The sequence below is a fragment of the Oryctolagus cuniculus genome, chromosome 21 (genome assembly GCF_051225735.1).
Source record: "Oryctolagus cuniculus isolate XC-2025 breed Fujian yellow rabbit chromosome 21, ASM5122573v1, whole genome shotgun sequence".
Taxonomy (NCBI): Eukaryota; Metazoa; Chordata; class Mammalia; order Lagomorpha; family Leporidae; genus Oryctolagus; species Oryctolagus cuniculus.
The window spans coordinates 29,415,417-29,434,342 of NC_142887.1; the positions used below are offsets into that span (position 1 = coordinate 29,415,417).

Genomic DNA, 18,926 nt, shown 5'->3' on the forward strand with positions numbered 1-18,926 from the left:
AGGCTCCATTGTGAGCGGCCATCTTGGCATGACCTTCTCTTTCCACCATACATATCCACCTCACAGCAGCAAAGTCGCCCCATGCAGCCCTGGGCTTTCTTGCTCCTGATGGCAGTGGAGCCCTGTGGGGAGCAAACCCAACAGTGCCGCTTAGCAATGCAGTCAGTGAGCATCCCTACTCCATGCTCCACCACAGAAACCATTCTGCACACATAGCACAACATCACACGGTGTCCACACTTCTACTGTACGAAGAGAAGTCCCCTTGGCTCATCAAGAGCTAGGAAAGACGGGACTTGGATGATAAATGAGAAAATGCAAATATGGACTCCAGTGCTGAGATGGGGTTGATGTTCAATTTGTAACCAAGATCTTCCAACAGCAGTCACTAAATCCTTTTAAAGAAAGCCTTCAGATGTTTTGGAAACAAATGGAAATGTTGTGAAGAAAAGCAATATGCTATAAATGGAAACCTTGGATAGGAAAGGTTAAATATTAGAAAGTGACATGGAAAAGAACAGTTCCCACAGAAATTATAAACAGTTAAGCCCTGTGTAAAATTCAGACACTGGGGCGATTCAATCGCAAAGCAGACCAGGAAATGGAGGACTTACAAATTCCAGATATCAACATAAAAACACAAACAATCATCTGCTGAGAGCTGGAGGAGTTGGAATTTAGACAAAACTCCATGTTGGCTGTCAGAAAAAGCACTGCTGAACGTTCTGGGGAATTCTCCAAGTCATTCCCATTCTGTGGTTCATGTCACCAGGGGGCGCTGTGGACCCATCCAGGAGTGAGCAGTGTCTGAAGCAGATTCAATCTGTTCCTGTTTATAGCTCCCTGGAGAAAAGTGCTATGGTGCAAGGGAGAAGCCATAGCAGCTGCTTCCTCCCCAGGGACCCAGGCAGCACTCGCAGCCTCCCCAGCCTCACTGATAACTCACAGCTCCCTGACCCTGGACTCAGAATTGGCTGCTGGTGGGGACGGAGGGGGAGGGGAGGTCTTAGGCAGTGTGACCCTGGCTGTTCCTCTCCCTTCTGCTCTGACATCAGTGAATCTCCTACTTCCCTCCCTGGGTTGCTCCTCACTTCCCAGTGACTCCAGGGTGCCACTCGCAGAGGGGGATCATTCTCCCAGCGTTCCCCACCCTGCTCCCTGTGGGCTCGGCTGTGAGGGGCCCAGGAGGACGAGACAGCCTGATGTCCTCAGCCACCAGCAGGTGTGCTCAGGGCCCACTGGCACGGTGGTCAGCTGTGATCACGTTTGCTCCTGTGTGTGTTCACTGCAGGTGCACTGGGTGTCTGAGACCCGCGTTCCACAAGGACGCCCTGTAAAGTGGGCGGAGCCACATGCTGCTCCCACTGAGGAGGCAAAGAGAAAACGGAAGTGAGAATCCAGGTGGGGGCTGCCCCTGAGGAGGGGCCCTGGACTCCCCCAAAGGACACCCAGCCATGGGGGCTGCACACGGGTCCCAGAGGTGCATGGGTCCTCAGACCAAGAGGAACAGATTTGCATGAAGGACGTCTCAGGCTCCTCTGGGGCCAGGGCGGGGATAAGAGCCCTGCAGAGCGTCGGCCTCGGCTGAGCCCTGGGGAGTCTGCACCATGGCCTGCACCCCGCTCCTCCTCCTCCTCACCCTCCTCCAGTGCACAGGTCAGGAGGGGCCTCACATCGAGACCCCCAGGTCACCTAACTCCTCCACCCTCTGGGAGCAATGCCCCCTCCCTGTGCTTCCTCCTGGGTAACGGTGTCTTTGCTTTCAGGGTCCCTGTCCCAGCCTGTGCTGACTCAGTCGCCCTCTGTGTCTGCCGCCCTGGGAGCCTCGGCCAAGCTCACCTGCACCCTGAGCAGTGCCCACAAGACCTACACCATTGACTGGTATCAGCAGCAGCAAGGGGAGGCCCCTCGGTACCTGATGCAGCTTAAGAGTGATGGAAGCTACACCAAGGGGACCGGGGTCCCTGATCGCTTCTCGGGCTCCAGCTCTGGGGCTGACCGCTACTTGATCATCCCCAGCGTCCAGGCTGATGACGAAGCCGACTACTATTGTGGTGCAGATTATAGCGGTGGGTATGCACAGTGACCCAGATGAACGGGGAAGTGGGACAAAAACTTGTTTCTCTCTTACCAAGATTGCCAAATGGCTCTTGAAAGATTGTCTGGCTTCCTGATCCCTCAAACACATACGTTTTATGTTCATCCACCCAGGAGTGAACAGGATGCATTGTGCTCCTCCATGGTCTCCCCACCCCGATTCCCTGGGAACCACATGCCGGGCCCAGTTCCTACAGAGTGTGCACATCTGCAGATGTGATGCAAACAAAAGTACTCGTCGGGGCCGGCCCCCTGGCTCACTTGGTTAATCCTCCGCCTGCATCCCCAGCATCCCATATGGGCACTGGTTCTAGTCCTGGCTGCTCCTCTTCCAGTCCAGCTCTCTGCTGTGGCCTGGGAAGTTAGTGGAAGATGGCCCAAGGGCATGGACCCTAGCACCCGCATGGGATTCTGGGAGGAGGCATCTGGCTCTTGTCTTCATTGGCCCACTTCTGTTTATGGTGGCCATTTGGGGAGTGAACCAACAGAAGGAAGACCTTACTATCTGTCTCTCTCTCACTCACTGTCTATAACTCTACCTGTCGAATAAAAAGAAAGTACTCTTGTCGCCCCCTGCTAATTGACTGAGGGATCACTCCATGGAGGGGGGGTGCAAGGACATGACAAGACTGTGCCTCCTCGACTTCATTGGACTGGCCATACCTGCAAAATACCTGTGGCAGCCTCACCTGCTGCTCCCTGGCAGAGTGCTCAGTCATCTCACTCCTCACTCTGAGTGCTCTGGTGAAATCTCCCACCACCTGCAACATCAGCTTCAACCAGATCCTCCTGTGACACCACACACTGCTGAGTGCTGGTTGTGCCTGGTTCTACACACACTGCACAACAGCCTGAGTACAGCTGGGGACAGCATTTAGAGTATTCAAAACTGGTAATGTAGGGCCGGCGCCGCGGCTCACTAGGCTAATCCTCCGCCTTGCGGCACCGGCACACTGGGTTCTAGTCCCGGTCGGGGTGCTGGATTCTGCCCCAGTTGCCCCTCTTCCAGGCCAGCTCTCTGCTGTGTCCCGGGAGTGCAGTGGAGGATGGCCCAAGTGCTTGGGCCCTGCACCCCATGAGAGACCAGGAGAAGCACCTGGCTCCTGCCATCGGATCAACGCCGTGCACCGGCCGCAGCGCACCAGCCGCGGCGGCCATTGGAGGGTGATCCAACGACAAAGGAAGACATTTCTCTCTGTCTTTCTCTCTCACTGTCCACTCTGCCTGTCAAAAAATAAAAATAAAAATAAATAAATAAATAAAATTGGGTAATGTTTAAAAAAAACTGGTAATGTAGTATTCTATGTTTTTACAACACTGAAAAGCAAAGTGATAAAAATATACACTTGCTATTCTCAGGGTGGGCAGTGGTGTGTGTTTGGTTCTAAGCTGTGATGGACAGTGATGGGGCTGGGAGATCAGAATGACTTAGAGAGGAATGTCCTGACCCTTGGTTCCGTATCCTCCTGCCTGTAGCATCTGCTTCTGCCTTTGTCCCAGCACAGGAGGGACAGGTAATGCAGGAACTGGGAACAAACAGAGGCTGATCCCAGAGAATCCTTGTGTGAGATACTTGAGAGATTTATTTCATATTGTTGGAGATAGAATTTAAGGGAGATTTTCAAGCAAGAAGTATGTTTATCAGATGCAGGTATTTGAACTATTACTCAGAGCATGGTTTAAGGAATGAAGAATCCAGGGATTCACAGTAGGCAAATCCCCCAGGTGGCTTCCTAGCCCTGGTGAACTGTGATGGACACGAGCACCAGAATTAGGTCAGAGGGCGGCAGACTGGGGGAGGCTCTGGACAGAGCTTGGGGGAGGGTGGTGTCTGTGTCTCCTGGGAGATGAGTAGCTCCCAGTAGTCAGGAGTGGGAACCAGGCTCCCAGGGTGAGCGTGGTCAGGGCTCAGCCAGGAGGACCTGTCTCCAGGACTCTGTTTCCTGAGTGTTTCCCCCGCTGTGCTCCAAGCTCCTTGAGAGCAGGGAGCTTCTCTCCTGTGGTTCTTCCTGCTGCATCCACAGAGCCCAGACACTGCCCGGCTCAGGGGAAAAAAACCAGCATCCCAGGTCACTGAATGTGTGAATTCAAATAAATTGGAATCCCAGTTCCAACAACAGATCTAGGGCCAGAGTGTGATCCTTTCTATTGGACAATATGAGTGTGGGATTCTGAATTCATTGAAGAGCAGATTTTGAATTAAAAATATGTTGGTAATACAGAGAACACAGATGATAATGGACTTCAGTCGTGGGGATGGGGTCCAGTAGGCTGGGTGGATCTCATGGGTCCCTATGAATGGAGAGAGAAACTGGGGAGCCTCAGAAACCAGCTGGGCTCCAAGGCTTCCTGACCATGGGAGGATTGTGCTCTTTTGCCAGGAAGGGACGCTGTGGGACTAACTTCTTGATTCCTACACAGTTGCTCCTTCACCACCATTCATGCAAAGGTGCCTGGCTTGGGGGTTGAGCAAGGTTCTCACCGATGGGGCCTCAGCATCTGTGTCCCCTCAGGCCTGGCAGAGTCCCTGGGCAAAGGTCATTTTCATATGTTGCATGTGAATCCACTCAAGGCCCCAGGGAAGGAAGCAAACCTTCATTCTTCTCTGCACTAGGAGCATAGCCCCAGCACCAGGGCTCAGGGAGGGGCAGGGCAGGCACTGGGCGGGGCCTCATTTGAATGTGCAGCCCCTTCTCTGGCACAGACTGGGAAGAAAAGGAGGCCTGGGGCAGCGCAGCCCACTGTGGGCATCAGGGGCTGTGACCACCATGGCCTGGGCTCCTCTGCTCCTGCTGCTCCTCTCTCACTGCACAGGTAGGGATGGCCCTGGGGACCAGGTCCCAGCCTGGCTCAGACCCCTTGCTCAGAGCCCTGAGGGACGTGAGCCTGACCTCTGCCCCCTCCCCGTGTGTCTGTGTCTGCAGGTTCCCTCTCCCAGCCTGTGCTGACTCAGCCGCCCTCCCTGTCTGCGTCTCTGGACACAACAGCCAGACTCACCTGCACCCTGAGCACTGGCTACAGTGTAGGCAGTTACACCATATACTGCACCAGCAGGTGTCAGGGAGCCCTCCACGGTTACTCCTGTACTACTACTCAAGTACATCACTGGGACCTGGGGTGACCAGCTGCTTCTCTGGATCCAAGGACACCTCAGCTAATGCAGGCGTCCTGAGCATCTCTGGGCTGCAGCCCGAGGACGAGGCTGACTATTACTGCAAAGTATGGGATAGCAGCTCAAAGAAACACAGTGTTCCTGACTTGTGAGGAAGTGAGAAAAAACTTCCCCTGGGTGCTCCTGATCTAGGGTCGTCCCTGATGCTGCTGCCTCTGACCCCGTCCAGCACAGGAGGTGACCTCAGCCCTCACCTCCTCAGCCATCACCAGATCGTCCTCAGCTGCTTGATGTCAGATTACCATCTCCCTCTCTCCACCTCCAGACTGGCAGGGAGCCATTGCCCACGTGGCCCTCACAATGCTTCTACCCCCGGGGAGCCCCTGGACAGAGGGCAAATCCCTCCGAGGGGGCTGCAGGGGAACCAGGGCTGGACTGTCATGCACAGCTCTGGTCTGTGAGTGACTCTGGGACACTTCCTGTCTGAGCATCATCAGGGCTCCAGGGCACAGACCCACCTGCTGATGGGAGCTGCCTTCTCCACACCACCAGGCACCCACACGCATGCATAGCCACAACCAATGCCTCTTACAGCAGCCGAAAAATGAAACACAGTTGAGAATAAATGTAACAGAATTTGAAGGTCTGGTTCAGTAAAAGCTATAAAACAAATAAAATATAAATCTGATAAAATGGGCAGATCCAGTAGTGCAGGGTCAAAACCCTCAAGGTGGTCAAGCAATTGGTTCTCTGAAGATTGATCAAGGCTCTGGATGCCACGGCCCTGGCTGAAATGCATTTGTCTTGGGGCGGTGATAGAAGAAATTCAGAATCTATGAACACCCACAGATGGGATTCCAGCCCTGGGAGGATGCATCGCTGGATCTGTATGCACTGGGCTGCACATGGAGACAGGCGATGCAGGTCGTCACTCTGCTGTTAGTTGGGGTAGCCCAATCAGGGGCAGTCAGAGAGCCCAGGGCTCATCAAGGAAGAGACCCCAACTGGCTACAGGAATCACAGTTGGGGGGGCTGCTGGGCAGAGTGTGGGTGGAACACGCCTGGGACCAGACCCCACTGTGCACTGAGACTGTGGGATCCCCAGAGTGTGACACCATGGCCTGGCTCCCCTCTCCCTCACAGCCCGGAGCAGGGTTGTGACCAAAAAAGAAAAATTCCCATAGAAATAAAAACAGAGTTAATAATTAAAATGAAATTCAGACAGTGAGGAGATTTATGGCACGGAAGGCCAGGAAATGAAGAACGTACTAATTCCAAATAACAACAGTATAACACAAACAATCCTCTTTTGAGCTGGAGGAGGTGACATAGAAAACAAAATTCCATGTTTGTTCAAAGGTAAAAAGCACTGCTGAACATTCTGGGGAATTCTCCAGGGCATTCCCATTCTGTGGTTCATTCACCAGGGGGCGCTGCGGATCCATGCAGCAGTGAGCAGGGTATGATGCAGATTCAAACTGGTGCTGCACTCTGGTCTCAGAATCAGCCCTTAAGGCATTCAGATTTGGCTAAAAAGCCCATGAGAGCATTTCAGGCATGGGAAGCCAAGACACTGTGGCAAACATGACCTCAATGAAAGATCTCTGTGAGTGAGATCCCAGTGGAAAGAACAGGTCTTCAAAGAAGGAGGTACCTTTCTCTGAAGGGAGGAGAGAACTTCCACTTTGATCATGGCATTGTCTAAATGAGATTAGAGTTTGTGGTCTCAAGAGTCTTCCATAGCCTTGGCAGTTCCTGACAAGAGCCTTGGGTGATTACTGATGTCATAAATAAGAGCTTCAATTGTTAATCAACAAGAGGAGTCACTGTGCACTTGCTCCTCATGTAGGACCTCTGTGCTTAATGTGTTGTACTATGAGAATGAGTGATAAAACTCGTCTTCAAACAGTACTTATACTATGTGTGTCTATATGGGTGTAAACTGTGAAATCTTACTTAGTATAGAGTTGATATTCTATATATAAAGATAATTAAAAAGGAATCTTAATGAACAATGGATGGGAGAGGGAGTAGGTGATAGGATGGTTTGTGGTGGGAGGGTGGTTATGGCTGGAAGAACTGCTATAATACAAAAGTTGTACTTTTGTAATTTATATTTATTAGATATATTTTTTCTATTACAAATTAAAAAAAAAACTGTTGCTGGTTATAGGGTCCTGGACACAAGTTCTCTGGGGCAAGGGAGAAGCCATAGCAGGTGCTTCCTCCCCAGGGACCCAGGCAGCCTCCCCAGTCTCCACAGACTCACTGATAACTCACAGCTCCCTGGCCGTGGACTCAGAATTGACTGCTGGTGGGGACGGAGGGGGAGGGGAGGTCTTAGGGAGTGAGACCCTGGCTGTTCCTCTCCCTTCTACTCTGACCTCACTGAATCTCCCCCTTTAGTCCCTATAAAGTGGGTGGAGCCACCTGCTGCTCCCACTGAGGAGGAAAGGGAAGGCTCGAGCCTGGACAAGGAGGGGACTGCCTCTGAGCACGGGTCACTGTGACCTTGGGTTGGGGGAGCAGGCAGTGGTCGGAGCTGTAGGGTGCAGGAGCCTCACTTGGACTTCCTGTCGCTGCTCAGACACCAGGCACATGGGCCTGGGCAGGAGGGGCTGCGGTGAGTGCATGGGGCAGGGGGTGGGGCTCTCAGCCTGGTATTCAGACACTGCTTCCTGGGCCTGATGCAGGATGCATGGGGCCAACAGCTGGGTCCACCACAGGCCACTGAGCTGCCTTAGTACAGGCTCAGCCTCTGCCCTCCTCTCCCACAAAGGACCCCTAGCAATATGGGCTGCATCGGGGAAGACTTGGACCTGGAGGGGCCCTGCCCAGCCCCCGGTCTCCTGCTGCAGGCAGAGCCCCCAGCCACATGAGTGCCATGTCTGCAACTGCTGGAGAGTGTGAGTCCCCTGTGGAGGGTGGGGTCCATGGGACACCGCCTTTGACCCTGGGAAGGTGACAGTGACATCCCAGGGCTGACACAAAGTGAGGAGAAGTAGGAATCAGAAGTGGCCCCAGGCCTCTCCCGTCACACTCTCACCATGGCACTGTGTGTTCACATCACTCTAGAATGCACACTTGGGATGAGCAATGGAGAATTTTAACCACTGTTTCTGCAGCCTAGTCTGGGAGGGAAACGTCCACCCAGACAGGGAAAGCCAGGGACCGGGGGACAAGTCCTGGAGTCTGTGCTGGGGCTCTGGGCTGTGATGGGAGGAGGAGGAGAGAGCTGTTCTGATGCCTTCAGAGAGGCAGCTGCTCTGCCTCCCACAGGGATTCCTGCTCTGCTGGGCCCGACAGATGGGGATCCACGGAGTGTCCTACAAGCAGCACAGCTGGCTGTTCAGGTGGGTCCCTTGGGTTGAGGGCTGTGGGCAGATGTAACACTAATGTGTGCTGTGTTTTCAATGCCCAGCTCCCTGTTTCATTGAGCAGTACCATGCACAGGGGACAGGAGAGGATGGCATGGCGCACCTGTGACTCAGGCAGCAGAGGGCACCCTGGGCTGTCCCCGAGGGCTCTGAGCTGAGCTCCCAGCTGGGAACCAGCAGCTGGCCCTGGCCCGTGCCCTGCTCAGCTCCCAGGGGCCGGCTTACAACACCCTCCTAGGCCCTAGGGAGCTGTAGAAGCATCACCCAGTCTGAGCTCTGGCCCCTCCCCAGATGAAGTGAGAAGAGGAATGAGGTCAGGGTTCCCTTTGAGTTGGGACCGCCCAGGGGAGGGGTCTACTTTGCATGAAAGACCCCACCCACACCTCAGGATGCAGCAGGGGATAAGAGGGAAGAAAGGGCCTGGGACCAGCAGAGGGTCCTCAGGACAGAGCTGCAGGAGGGTCTCACCATGGCCTGGGCTCCTCTGCTCCTCCCTTTTCTCATTCACTGCACAGGTGCCTGGAGGCTGAGCAAGAGGGCAGGAAGGGATGGGGAGCCGTGGGTGTGTGTGCCTGTGAGTGAGGAGATTTCTGATGTTCAGGGTCCTGGGCCCAGGCTGCACTGACTCAGCCGTCTGCCTTTACCGAGGCTGAGGGGCGGACCATCATCATCCCCTGCACGGGGAGCAGCAGCAACGTGAGGAAGGGGTACACATCCTGGTACCAGCCACTCCCCGGCAGGCCCCCCACCATGCTCCTCTACAGCAGCAGTATTCGACCCTCAGGGGTGCCGGACAGGTTCACAGGTTACACGTCTGGGAACACGGCCTCCCTCACCATCGCTGGGCTGCAGCCCGAGGATGAGGCTGATTACTACTGTGCCGCATGGGACAGCAGCCTGGGTGCTGACACAGTGCTGTGGGCCAGGGGGGAAGTGAGACAGAAACCCAGGGGCTCCCGGCCTCCCCAGCACAGGGGGACTGCACAGAGCCCTGGTTCACAACCATACACAGGGAGAAGGGCTGAGCTGTGAGTGAGCACTGTGTCTGCTCTTAGGATGCTTAAAAATAAGGGCCTGGGTTAACATGATGGAGCCTGCATTACCCCTAAACACGTATGTAGCGGCCACCCCTGGGGATGTGGCTGTGACTGCAGAGTCTCTCCTCTGGGACACACACTCTGCTGGCTGGTGTACCTGCTAAGGAAGCCTTCATTTTCCATGTCTTTCATTTTCTATTCTGCTGGGGCTGGTGGTTGCAGAGGGTCCCTGCTCTGGCCCTGGGAGGCTGCTCAGCCAGGTCCTCAGAGCCTCACTCTGCCCTCTTCCCCTTTTCTGTCTGCTTTTGGGTTCTGCCCTGCACCTGCCCTGACGTCTCATTAGAGTCCCCTCCCCCTCTGCCTGTGTCACAGAGATCACTGAATCCCTCTGTAGATCCAGGTGCATCTGTCACACTTGCTCGAGTGCAATACTTCTGTGAGTTTGGTGGGGGAACTCTCAGGTTTATAAGACTCATCACTCATAACCTGCGACTAGAACACTCAGAATCAGAGCAGCTCAGAGTCCTCCTTACTAACATCGTAGCGGAGAGGACAGATCATTGCTTTGAGGTGTTGTTTCCCTCTGGGTTCATATACCTTTGTCATCTGTCACCAAGCAGAACCGAGTACACGGGGTTTTTTTTTTTTTTGTAAGATTTATTTACTTAAGGCCGGCGCCGCGGCTCACTAGGCTAATCCTCCGCCTTGCGGCGCCGGCACACCGGGTTCTAGTCCCGGTCAGGGCGCCGGATTCTGTCCCAGTTGCCCCTCTTCCAGGCCAGCCCTCTGCTGTGGCCAGGGAGTGCAGTGGAGGATGGCCCAGGTGCTTGGGCCCTGCACCCCATGGGAGACCAGGAAAAGCACCTGGCTCCTGGCTCCTGCCATCGGATCAGCGCGGTGCGCCGGCCGCAGCGCGCCAGCCGCGGCGGCCATTGGAGGGTGAACCAACGGCAAAGGAAGACCTTTCTCTCTGTCTCTCTCTCTCACTGTCCACTCTGCCTGTCAAAAAAAAAAAAAAAAAAAAAAGATTTATTTACTTATTTACTTGAGAGAGAATCTTCCGTCTGCTGGTCTCTCCCCAAATAGCCACAGCAATTGGTGTTGAGATATCAGGAGCCCAGAATTCCATCATGTCACCCACATGGCTGCAGGGACACAAATTCTTGGGCAATCTTCTGCACTTTCCAGACACATAAGCAGGGAGCTGGAATGAAGTAGAACAGCCAGTCTCAAAACTGCACCCTTTTGGATTGCTGGAGTCTCAAGTGGTGGTTTAAAATGCTGTGTCAGAATGCCAACTCTCACACACAGTGGTTTAACCCAGTGCAGCATAACATAGACACCCATGATTTTTATTTATTAGCATATTTATTAATTTCAAAGGCAATGTGACAGGGAGAGGGAGAGAGCTGTGTCTCCATCCATAAGTTTACTTCTAAAATACCTACAATTCCTGGGGCTGGGCCATGCTGAATTCAGGAGTCAGAAATTCCATGTGAGGGTCCCACATGGCTGCTGCTAACCAAGTGCCCAAGGAGCCATCATCCTCTGCCATACTGGGTGCACCTTAGCAGGAAGCTGGACCAGAAAGGGAGGCAGGACTCTATCCCAGTCAATAAAATAGGGAATGTGGGCATTCCCAGGGGTGTTTAAATCCAACATTTTACAACGCTCACTATCCCTTGTGGAAGACTTTGAAATACATGTTTCACAAATGCTGGCACAATTACATCAGTAAATAAATGAAAATTGTCCCATCATACATGAGTTTCAATGACTTCTGTTCTCCCATGCACAGTGAAGGCACCCACAGGCCCATTTTAGTTCCTTACCTCATCCCATGCCCACAGGAGGACAGCACGTCCCATTGCCAGTGGGCTGCAGAGTTTCCCTTCCATCCACCTCATACCTGCTACCTCGCTCTCCAGAATAGAAACACCGGCTCTCAGGGCAGAGTTTGTGTAAGATCTCTAGGGGGACAGCAGTGATGTGCAGCAGGTGCACACACCACAGCTTCCAGCCTACATCAACTCTACTTTCCCACATTTGCCAGGAGACCCAATTGTGCACATGCTCACCCCATATTGCTTTCAAATTCCCTGAATCAGTGACTCAACAAACTACCTTCCTGGAACTTAGTACTTTATTTAATCAAAGGATTTTGATAGCATTGACCTTTGATTCATACCAGAGCATCTGGTGTCTCAAATGCCTTTACCCTGGTTTTCCCCACGTTTCCACTCCTCCCTCCAGACTGGGGCGGAGGGCATCTTCTCTTATCAGAACTCCCAGAGGCCACAGCTGAGACACTCTAAGCCCAGCCTTCTACAGCCCAGGGGATTGAAATAACTCTGGGTGACACTGAACAGGGGACCCATGCAGTGCCCATGCACACAATGCTGTCAGTAAGGAGGACTCTGAACGTCTTTATTCTGAGTGTTCACATTCCAGGTTGCCTGTGGTTGGCCTTGTCAGCCTATCTAACCCTCTACCACATTCAGAGAGAGTATTGGACACCCATCTCATTCTGTCAGGGATGGAAAATGCCTGTATGATTTTCAAATCCTGGAAATGCACTGGTAAAGTTAGTTGGTCTCTCAAACAGCTCATGAAGTAAGGCAGGTTTGGGACAACAGTGGGTATATACTCATCAGAGAGTAGTTGATGTTATGAGGTATGGGCACATCACAGTTGTGAACGTTTTCGTAGGTCTTTTGTCCATTAAGATGGAGACAATGTTGACCCATGTCCCCCAGAGCTGGCTGTGAGGTTGACCAGATGTCTGGACATGCTTGCTCTCTCACCACATCACACAGCTGTCCTAGAGATTACTGGTCCAACCAAGACCCTGGGATGACACTAAGTACCCAAGCCAGTGTCTCGTATGTCCAGTCCTATGCTGCTGTCAGTACCCACACAGCACAGTAGTCAGTGGCCCCCATAGGTCCAACACTGATGCTCCATGCATGCAGATTAGGATCTCCATCTCAGTGGGAATTACATTGAAACTCTCAATTTCTTTTTCAAAACATCAATGATCATCCACTCCACCCAAAGCACCAGTTTTCTTCTGTTATCAGATACCAGACACGCAGTGGCTCAGCCCTGGCCTTTGCAGTCACGCAAAATGAACTGGTGAATGGAAGATCCATCTCTCTCTCCTCTCTCTCTCCTTCTTTCTCTCTAACTCAAACCTTCAAATAAATAAATAAATCTTCACTTGGTTAATCCTCCACCTGCGGTGCCGGCATCCCATATGGGCACTGGGTTCTAGTCCTGGTCGCTCCTCTTCCAGTCCAGCTCTCTGCTGTGGCCCGGGAAGGCAGTGGAGGATGGCTCAAGTCCTTGGGCTCTGCACCCTCATGGGAGACCAGGAAGAAGCACTTGGCTCCTGGCTTTGAATCGGTGTAGCCCAGGCGGTAGCGGCCATTTGGGAAGTGAACCAATGGAAGGAAGACCTTTCTCTCTGTCTCTCTCTCTCACACTATCTGTCCAATTTAAAAAAAAGTACACATATGGAATTCCAGCATCTCAACCAGGGGGCCTGGGATGAAATCCTGCTCTGCCCCTGACCCAGCTTCCTGCACATGGCCTGGGGGCCGCAGGTGCTGGCCAAATTCTTGGGTTCCTGTCACTCAGGAAGCCCTGAGTGTAGCTGTGGGCTCCTGGCTTCAGCCTGGCTCAGCCCTGTTTTGGACATTTGGAGTGAACCACAGATCAGAGGATCTCTCTCTCTCTCTCTCTCTCTCATCTCTCTCCCACCCTCCCTCCCTCCCTTCCTCCCTCCCTCCCTCCATTGCACTTTCCAATAAATAAATAACTGCTGACAACTTACTTTGTGCCCTATGTGTAGGTCAGATACAGGGAGTTAGAAGCACAGTAGCTACACAGATTATCAGGTCCCAGCTTCTACAATCAGGCTGTGAGTGTGTGAATGGGCACAGTGACTGGTGAGCTGCAGAGTATCTGTGGTCCTCAGGTCTCTGGGTCATGGGGAAGTGTATGCACTGTCACCAGTAGGGGGCGCTGTGAGACTGTCCTGTGTTACCTGTGCTCACTCCTGGGGATGCAGCAGCTGTTCCCTTGAAACTTGGTAGAGTGTCCTGAGCAAGAACCTTTGTGTTGTCTCACAGGTGCTTCCTCTCCCTCAAGGCATCCCCAGGGAGGGCAACAAACCCTCATCCTCCTCAGTCAGCAGTGGGAGCTGAGCCCCAGCACCAGGGCTCAGGGAGGGGCGGGGCAGGCACTGGGTGGGGCCTCATTTGCATGTGCAGCCCCTCCTCTGTCACAGGCTGGGAAGAAAAGGAGGCCTGGGGCAGAGCAGCCCACTGTGGGCGTCAGGGGCTGTGACCACCATGGCCTGGGCTCCTCTGCTCCTGCTGCTCCTCTCTCACTGCACAGGTAGGGACGGCCCTGGGGACCAGGTCCCAGCCTGGCTCCGACCCCTTGCTCAGAGCCCTGAGGGACGTGAGTCTGACCTCTGCCCCCTCCCCGTGTGTCTGTGTCTGCAGGTTCCCTCTCCCAGCCTGTGCTGACTCAGCCGCCCTCCCTGTCTGCGTCTCTGGGCACAACAGCCAGACTCACCTGCACCCTGAGGACTGGCTACAGTGTTGGCGAGTACCCTTTAGTGTGGCTCCAGCAGGTGCCAGGGAGGCCTCCCAGGTATCTCCTGACCTACCACACAGAAGAATTTAAAAACCAGGGCTCTGGGGTGCACAGCCGCTTCTCTGGATCCAAGGACACCTCAGAGAATGCAGGTGTCCTGAGCATCTCTGGGCTGCAGCCCGAGGACGAGGCCGACTATTACTGTTTTACTGCTCATGCTACTGAGAGCAGCCTCCATGCACACAGTGCTTCAGACGATGAGGAAGTGAGACAAAAACCCCAGTTCCTCAGCCATGGGCTCTGAGCATCTTTAGTGGTGAATATCTGTGGAGACCTCTGAGTGCAAGTTCAGTGCAGCAGGCTGTGCCCAGGACCAGGGGCCAGTGACACACACAGGTGCAGCCTGACGCTGAGCCACCCCAGGCATCTGGGGAACAGAGACAGAGGAGGTCTCAGAGCCCGGGGCACAGCCCTGTGCATTCTGCAATAAGCTGAGACTTGGATGAGATATGAGAAAATGCAAACCTCGGACTCCAGTGCTGAGACGATGTTGATGTTCAAGTTGTGTGACAGAGACCCCCCAAGAGCTGTCACTAAGTCCTTTTAATAGTGAACGTCTAATGCTTTAGAAACAAATGGAAAAGATGTGGAAGTATAACATATAAGGCATACATGGAAACCAGGTGTACATTATGAAAGTGTATTTTTTGAAAGTGACACAAAAAAGAAAAATTCTCATAGAAATAAAAACTTAAAAAGAAATTCAGATATGTGGAGATTCAATGGCACAGCAGGCCAGGAAATGAAAAACCTACAAATTCCAAATAACAACAGCAAAACACACAAAAAAACAATCTGCTTGAGCTGGAGGAGGTGGAATGGAAAACAAAATTCCATGTTTGTTCAAAGGGAAAAAGAGCTGCTGAACATTCTGGGGCATTCTCCAGGTCATTCCCATTCTGTGGTTCCTGTCACCAGGGGGCGCTGTGCATCCATGCAGCAGTGAGCAGTGTTTGATGCAGATTGAAAGTGTTGCTGGACTCTGGCCTCAGAATCAGCCCTTAAGGCATTTGGATCTGGCTAAAAAGCCCATGGGAGCATTTCAGGCATGGGAAGTCAAGACACTGTGGCAAAAATGACCTCAATGAAAGATCTCTGTGAGCCAGATTATGGTAGAAAGAAGAGGCCATCAAAGAAGGAGGTACCTTTCTCTGAAGGGAGGAGAGAACTTCCACTCTGATTATGGCCTTGTCTAAATAAGATCCGAGTTTGTGGACTCAAGAGTCTTCCATAGCCTTGGCAGCTCATGACAAGAGCCTCGGGTGATCACTGACGTCATAAATTAGAGTGTTAATTGTTAAATCAACAACAGGAGTCACTGTGCACTTGCTCCCCAAGTAGGACCTCTGTCCTTAATGTGTTGTGCTATGAGAATTAATGGTAAAACTAGTCTTCACATGGTACTTTATACTTTGTGTGTCTGTGTGGGTGCAAAATGTTGAATCTTTATTTAGTATCAGGTTGATCTTCTGTATAGAAAGATAATTAAAAATAAATCTTAATGAAGATTGGGATGGGAGAGGGAGTAGGAGATGGGATGATTTGTGGGTGGGAGGGTGGTTATGGAGGAAAGAACCGCTATAATCCAAAAGTTGTTTTTTGAAATTTAGACTTATTCAATAAAAGTTTTCTCTAAAATTTTAAAGGAAAACTGTTGCTGGTTATAGGGTCCTGGACATAAGCTAAATGACAACAGGGAGAAGCCATAGCAGGTGCCTCCTCCCCAGAGACCCAGGCAGCACTCCCAGCCTCCCCAGCCTCACTGATAACTCACAGCTCCCTGGCTGTGGACTCAGAATTGGCTGCTGCTGGGGACGGAGGGGGAGGGGAGGTCTTAGGCAGTGTGACCCTGGCTGCTCCTCTCCCTCTACTCTGACCTCACTGAATCTCCCTCTTGCTGTTCCTGGGCTGCTCCTCACTCCCAGTGAATCCAGGGTGCCCCTCCCAAGGGGGGTCATTCTTCCAGCGCTCCCAACCCTGTTCCCTGTGGGCTCAGCTGTGAGGGGCTCAGGAGGACGAGGGCAGCCTGCTGTCCTCAGCCACCAGCAGGTGTGCTCAGGGCCGACTGGCACAGTGGCTGGCTATGATCATGTCTCCTCCTGTGTGTGTTCACTGCGGGTGCGGTGGGTGTCTGAGACTGTGTTCCATGAGGATGCCCTGTCAAGTGGGCGGAGCCACATGCTGCTCCCACTGAGGAGGCAAAGAGAACACGGAAGCCAGGGATGAGGTGGGGGCTACCCTGAGTAGTGGCCCGGGACTCCCCCAAAGGACACCCAGCCATGGGGGCTGCACATGGTGTCAAAATGGGGCATGGTCACTCAGACCAAGAGGAGCAGATTTGCATGAAGGACGTCTCAGGCTCCTCAGGGCCAGGGCGGGGATAAGAGCCCTGCAGAGCGTCGGCCTTGGCTGAGCCCTGGGGAGTCTGCACCATGGTCTGCACCCTGCACCTCCTCTTCCTCACTCTCAGTGCACAGGTCAGGAGGGGCCTCACATCAAGACCCCTGGGTCACCTAACTCCCCCACCTCCTGGGAGCAATGCCCCCTCCCCGTGCTTCCTCAGGGTAACGGTGTCTTTGCTTTCAGGGTCCCTGTCCCAGCCTGTGCTGACTCAGTCGCCCTCTGCGTCTGCCACCCTGGGAGCCTCGGCCAAGCTCACCTGCACCCTGAGCAGTGTCCACAAGACCTACATATTGAATGGTATCAGCGGCAGTCAGGGGAGTCCCCTCGGTACCTGATGTGGCTTAAGAGTGATGGAAGCGGCCGGCGCCACGGCTCCCTAGGCTAATCCTCCACCTTGCGTCGCCAGCACACCGGGTTCTACTCCTGGTCGGGGCGCTGGATTCTGTCCCGGTTGCCCCTTTTCCAGGCCAGCTCTCTGCTGTGGCCAGGGAGTGCAGTGGAGGATGGCCCAAGTACTTGGGACCTGCACCCCATGGGAGACCAGGATAAGTACCTGGCTCCTGCCATCGCATCAGCGCTGTGCACTGGCCGCAGAGCGCCGGCCGTGGCGGCCATTGGAGGGTAAACCAACGGCAAAGGAACACCTTTCTCTCTGTCTCTCTTTCTGCCTGTCAAAAAAAAAAAAAAAAAGAGTGATGGAAGCTACACCAAGGGGACCGGGGTCCCTGATCGCTTCTCGGGCTCCTGCTCTGGGGCTGACCACTGCTTGATCATCTCCAGCATCCAGGCTGAGGACGAAGCGGACTACATCTGTGGTGTACCTGTTAGCAATGTGTACACACAGTGACCCAGCTGAACGAGGAAGTGGGACAAAAACCCCCTTCTTTGTTCTCTGATCAAGGCTGTCGCATGGTCTCTGACTGCTGAGGTCCTGAACACTCAGAAATCATCATGTCTCTTTCTTTCTTTCTTTCTTTCTTTCTTTCTTTCTTTCTTTCTTTCTTTCTTTCTTTCTTTCTTTCTTTCTTTCTTTCTCTCTCTCTTTCTCTCTCTCTCTCTCTTTCTTTCTTTCTTTCTTTCTTTCTTTCTTTCTTTTTTTGCTATTTGTACATTGCAAGGAGAGTGCAGGAAGGCTCATAATTGCTGTCCAGAGGTTTCTGGGAAGACTCAGAGCCAGACACCCACAGAGGGCACACAGCAGTCATGATAGTGAAGTCATGTAACAGATCCTGGCTCACGTGGGCGACCACACTGTTAGTCCGTGGGCATCAGATGAGTTTTCCAGGTGCTCCCACGTCCAGATGAGGCTCAGGGTGACCTTCACTGCTGCTTCCTCCAGATCCATTTCCATGGCCTCATCTAGAACAGCCTAAGGATGCTCTGACATAAGACACTAGAATACTACCAACAGGGTAGGAAGAACGCCTGCATAAATGGAGACAGAGCTCAGGAACAGGTGTGCTTATGGAGGCAACTCCTTCAAGCCTCTTCTGCTTTCCAAATTCTCACTGTCTTCTGTGCCTGATTTGGGTGCAAGGGGCAATAAGAGAAATTGTTTCCTTGCAGGAGGAACTTTATCCATGCAGGAGAAGATGGAAAATGAGATGCAATACATTTTTCAGAAAATGGAAAGTGAAATAGAGGAGTCACCATAAAGTCAGCCCTGCAGTTCGCTTCCTGAAGAGTGGATCTTGTCGCTTCATTCATTCTGATGCTTCGTGTGTTTGTGTAGTGGAATATCACTCTGATTCAGTTTAGCATTGCTCAGATCCATGATGATAAATAGATCTCTTTGTTTCACCCAAAACTGATTCTGAACCAGACCTGTTCATCCATCCGCTGAATGTCTGCACCGCACGTTAGGGGCTTCTTTCTCTTCTCTTTGTCATCATCTGAAAATTTCTTTTTTCTTCTTCTCATCCCTCATCTCGCCCAGAGACCCTGCAGCAGGGACACCTGGCAGGGATTCAAAAAGGGGGCGGGGTTTGGGCCAGCTCCACCCCCACAGGTCACGGATTGGGTTCAGCCTCAGAATCTCTCTTTGCCAAGAGCTCCCAGGTGGGCCTTCAGCCATGGAATCTATTTTTTTAAACCACAATGCACTCAACAACTTATCTCTCAAACATTAGAGGTTACAGTTGAATTTGCTTCCATAGAGGTTGCACATTTGAATGGAAAAACAAGTGAAACCCACAACTCGCCTTTGGAGTCATCCATGAGCTGTGGGGCATGGAC

General features: G+C 52.7%; 1 protein-coding gene across 2 annotated transcripts in view; it reads left to right on the plus strand.

Annotated features, from left to right (window-relative positions):
• Positions 1-1,434: 1,434 nt before the first annotated feature.
• The window catches only part of LOC108178662 (Ig lambda chain C region-like), a 362,049-nt gene continuing 344,557 nt past the window's right edge, over positions 1,435-18,926 (plus strand). For both annotated transcript variants that reach the window (XM_089323441.1, XM_089323439.1), the window contains exons 1-2: positions 1,435-1,656; positions 1,767-2,074. In XM_089323441.1, coding sequence (XP_089179567.1) covers positions 1,608-1,656; positions 1,767-2,074 — 357 coding nt within the window. In that variant the 5' untranslated portion in view covers positions 1,435-1,607. The remainder of the gene's footprint in view (positions 1,657-1,766; positions 2,075-18,926) is intronic.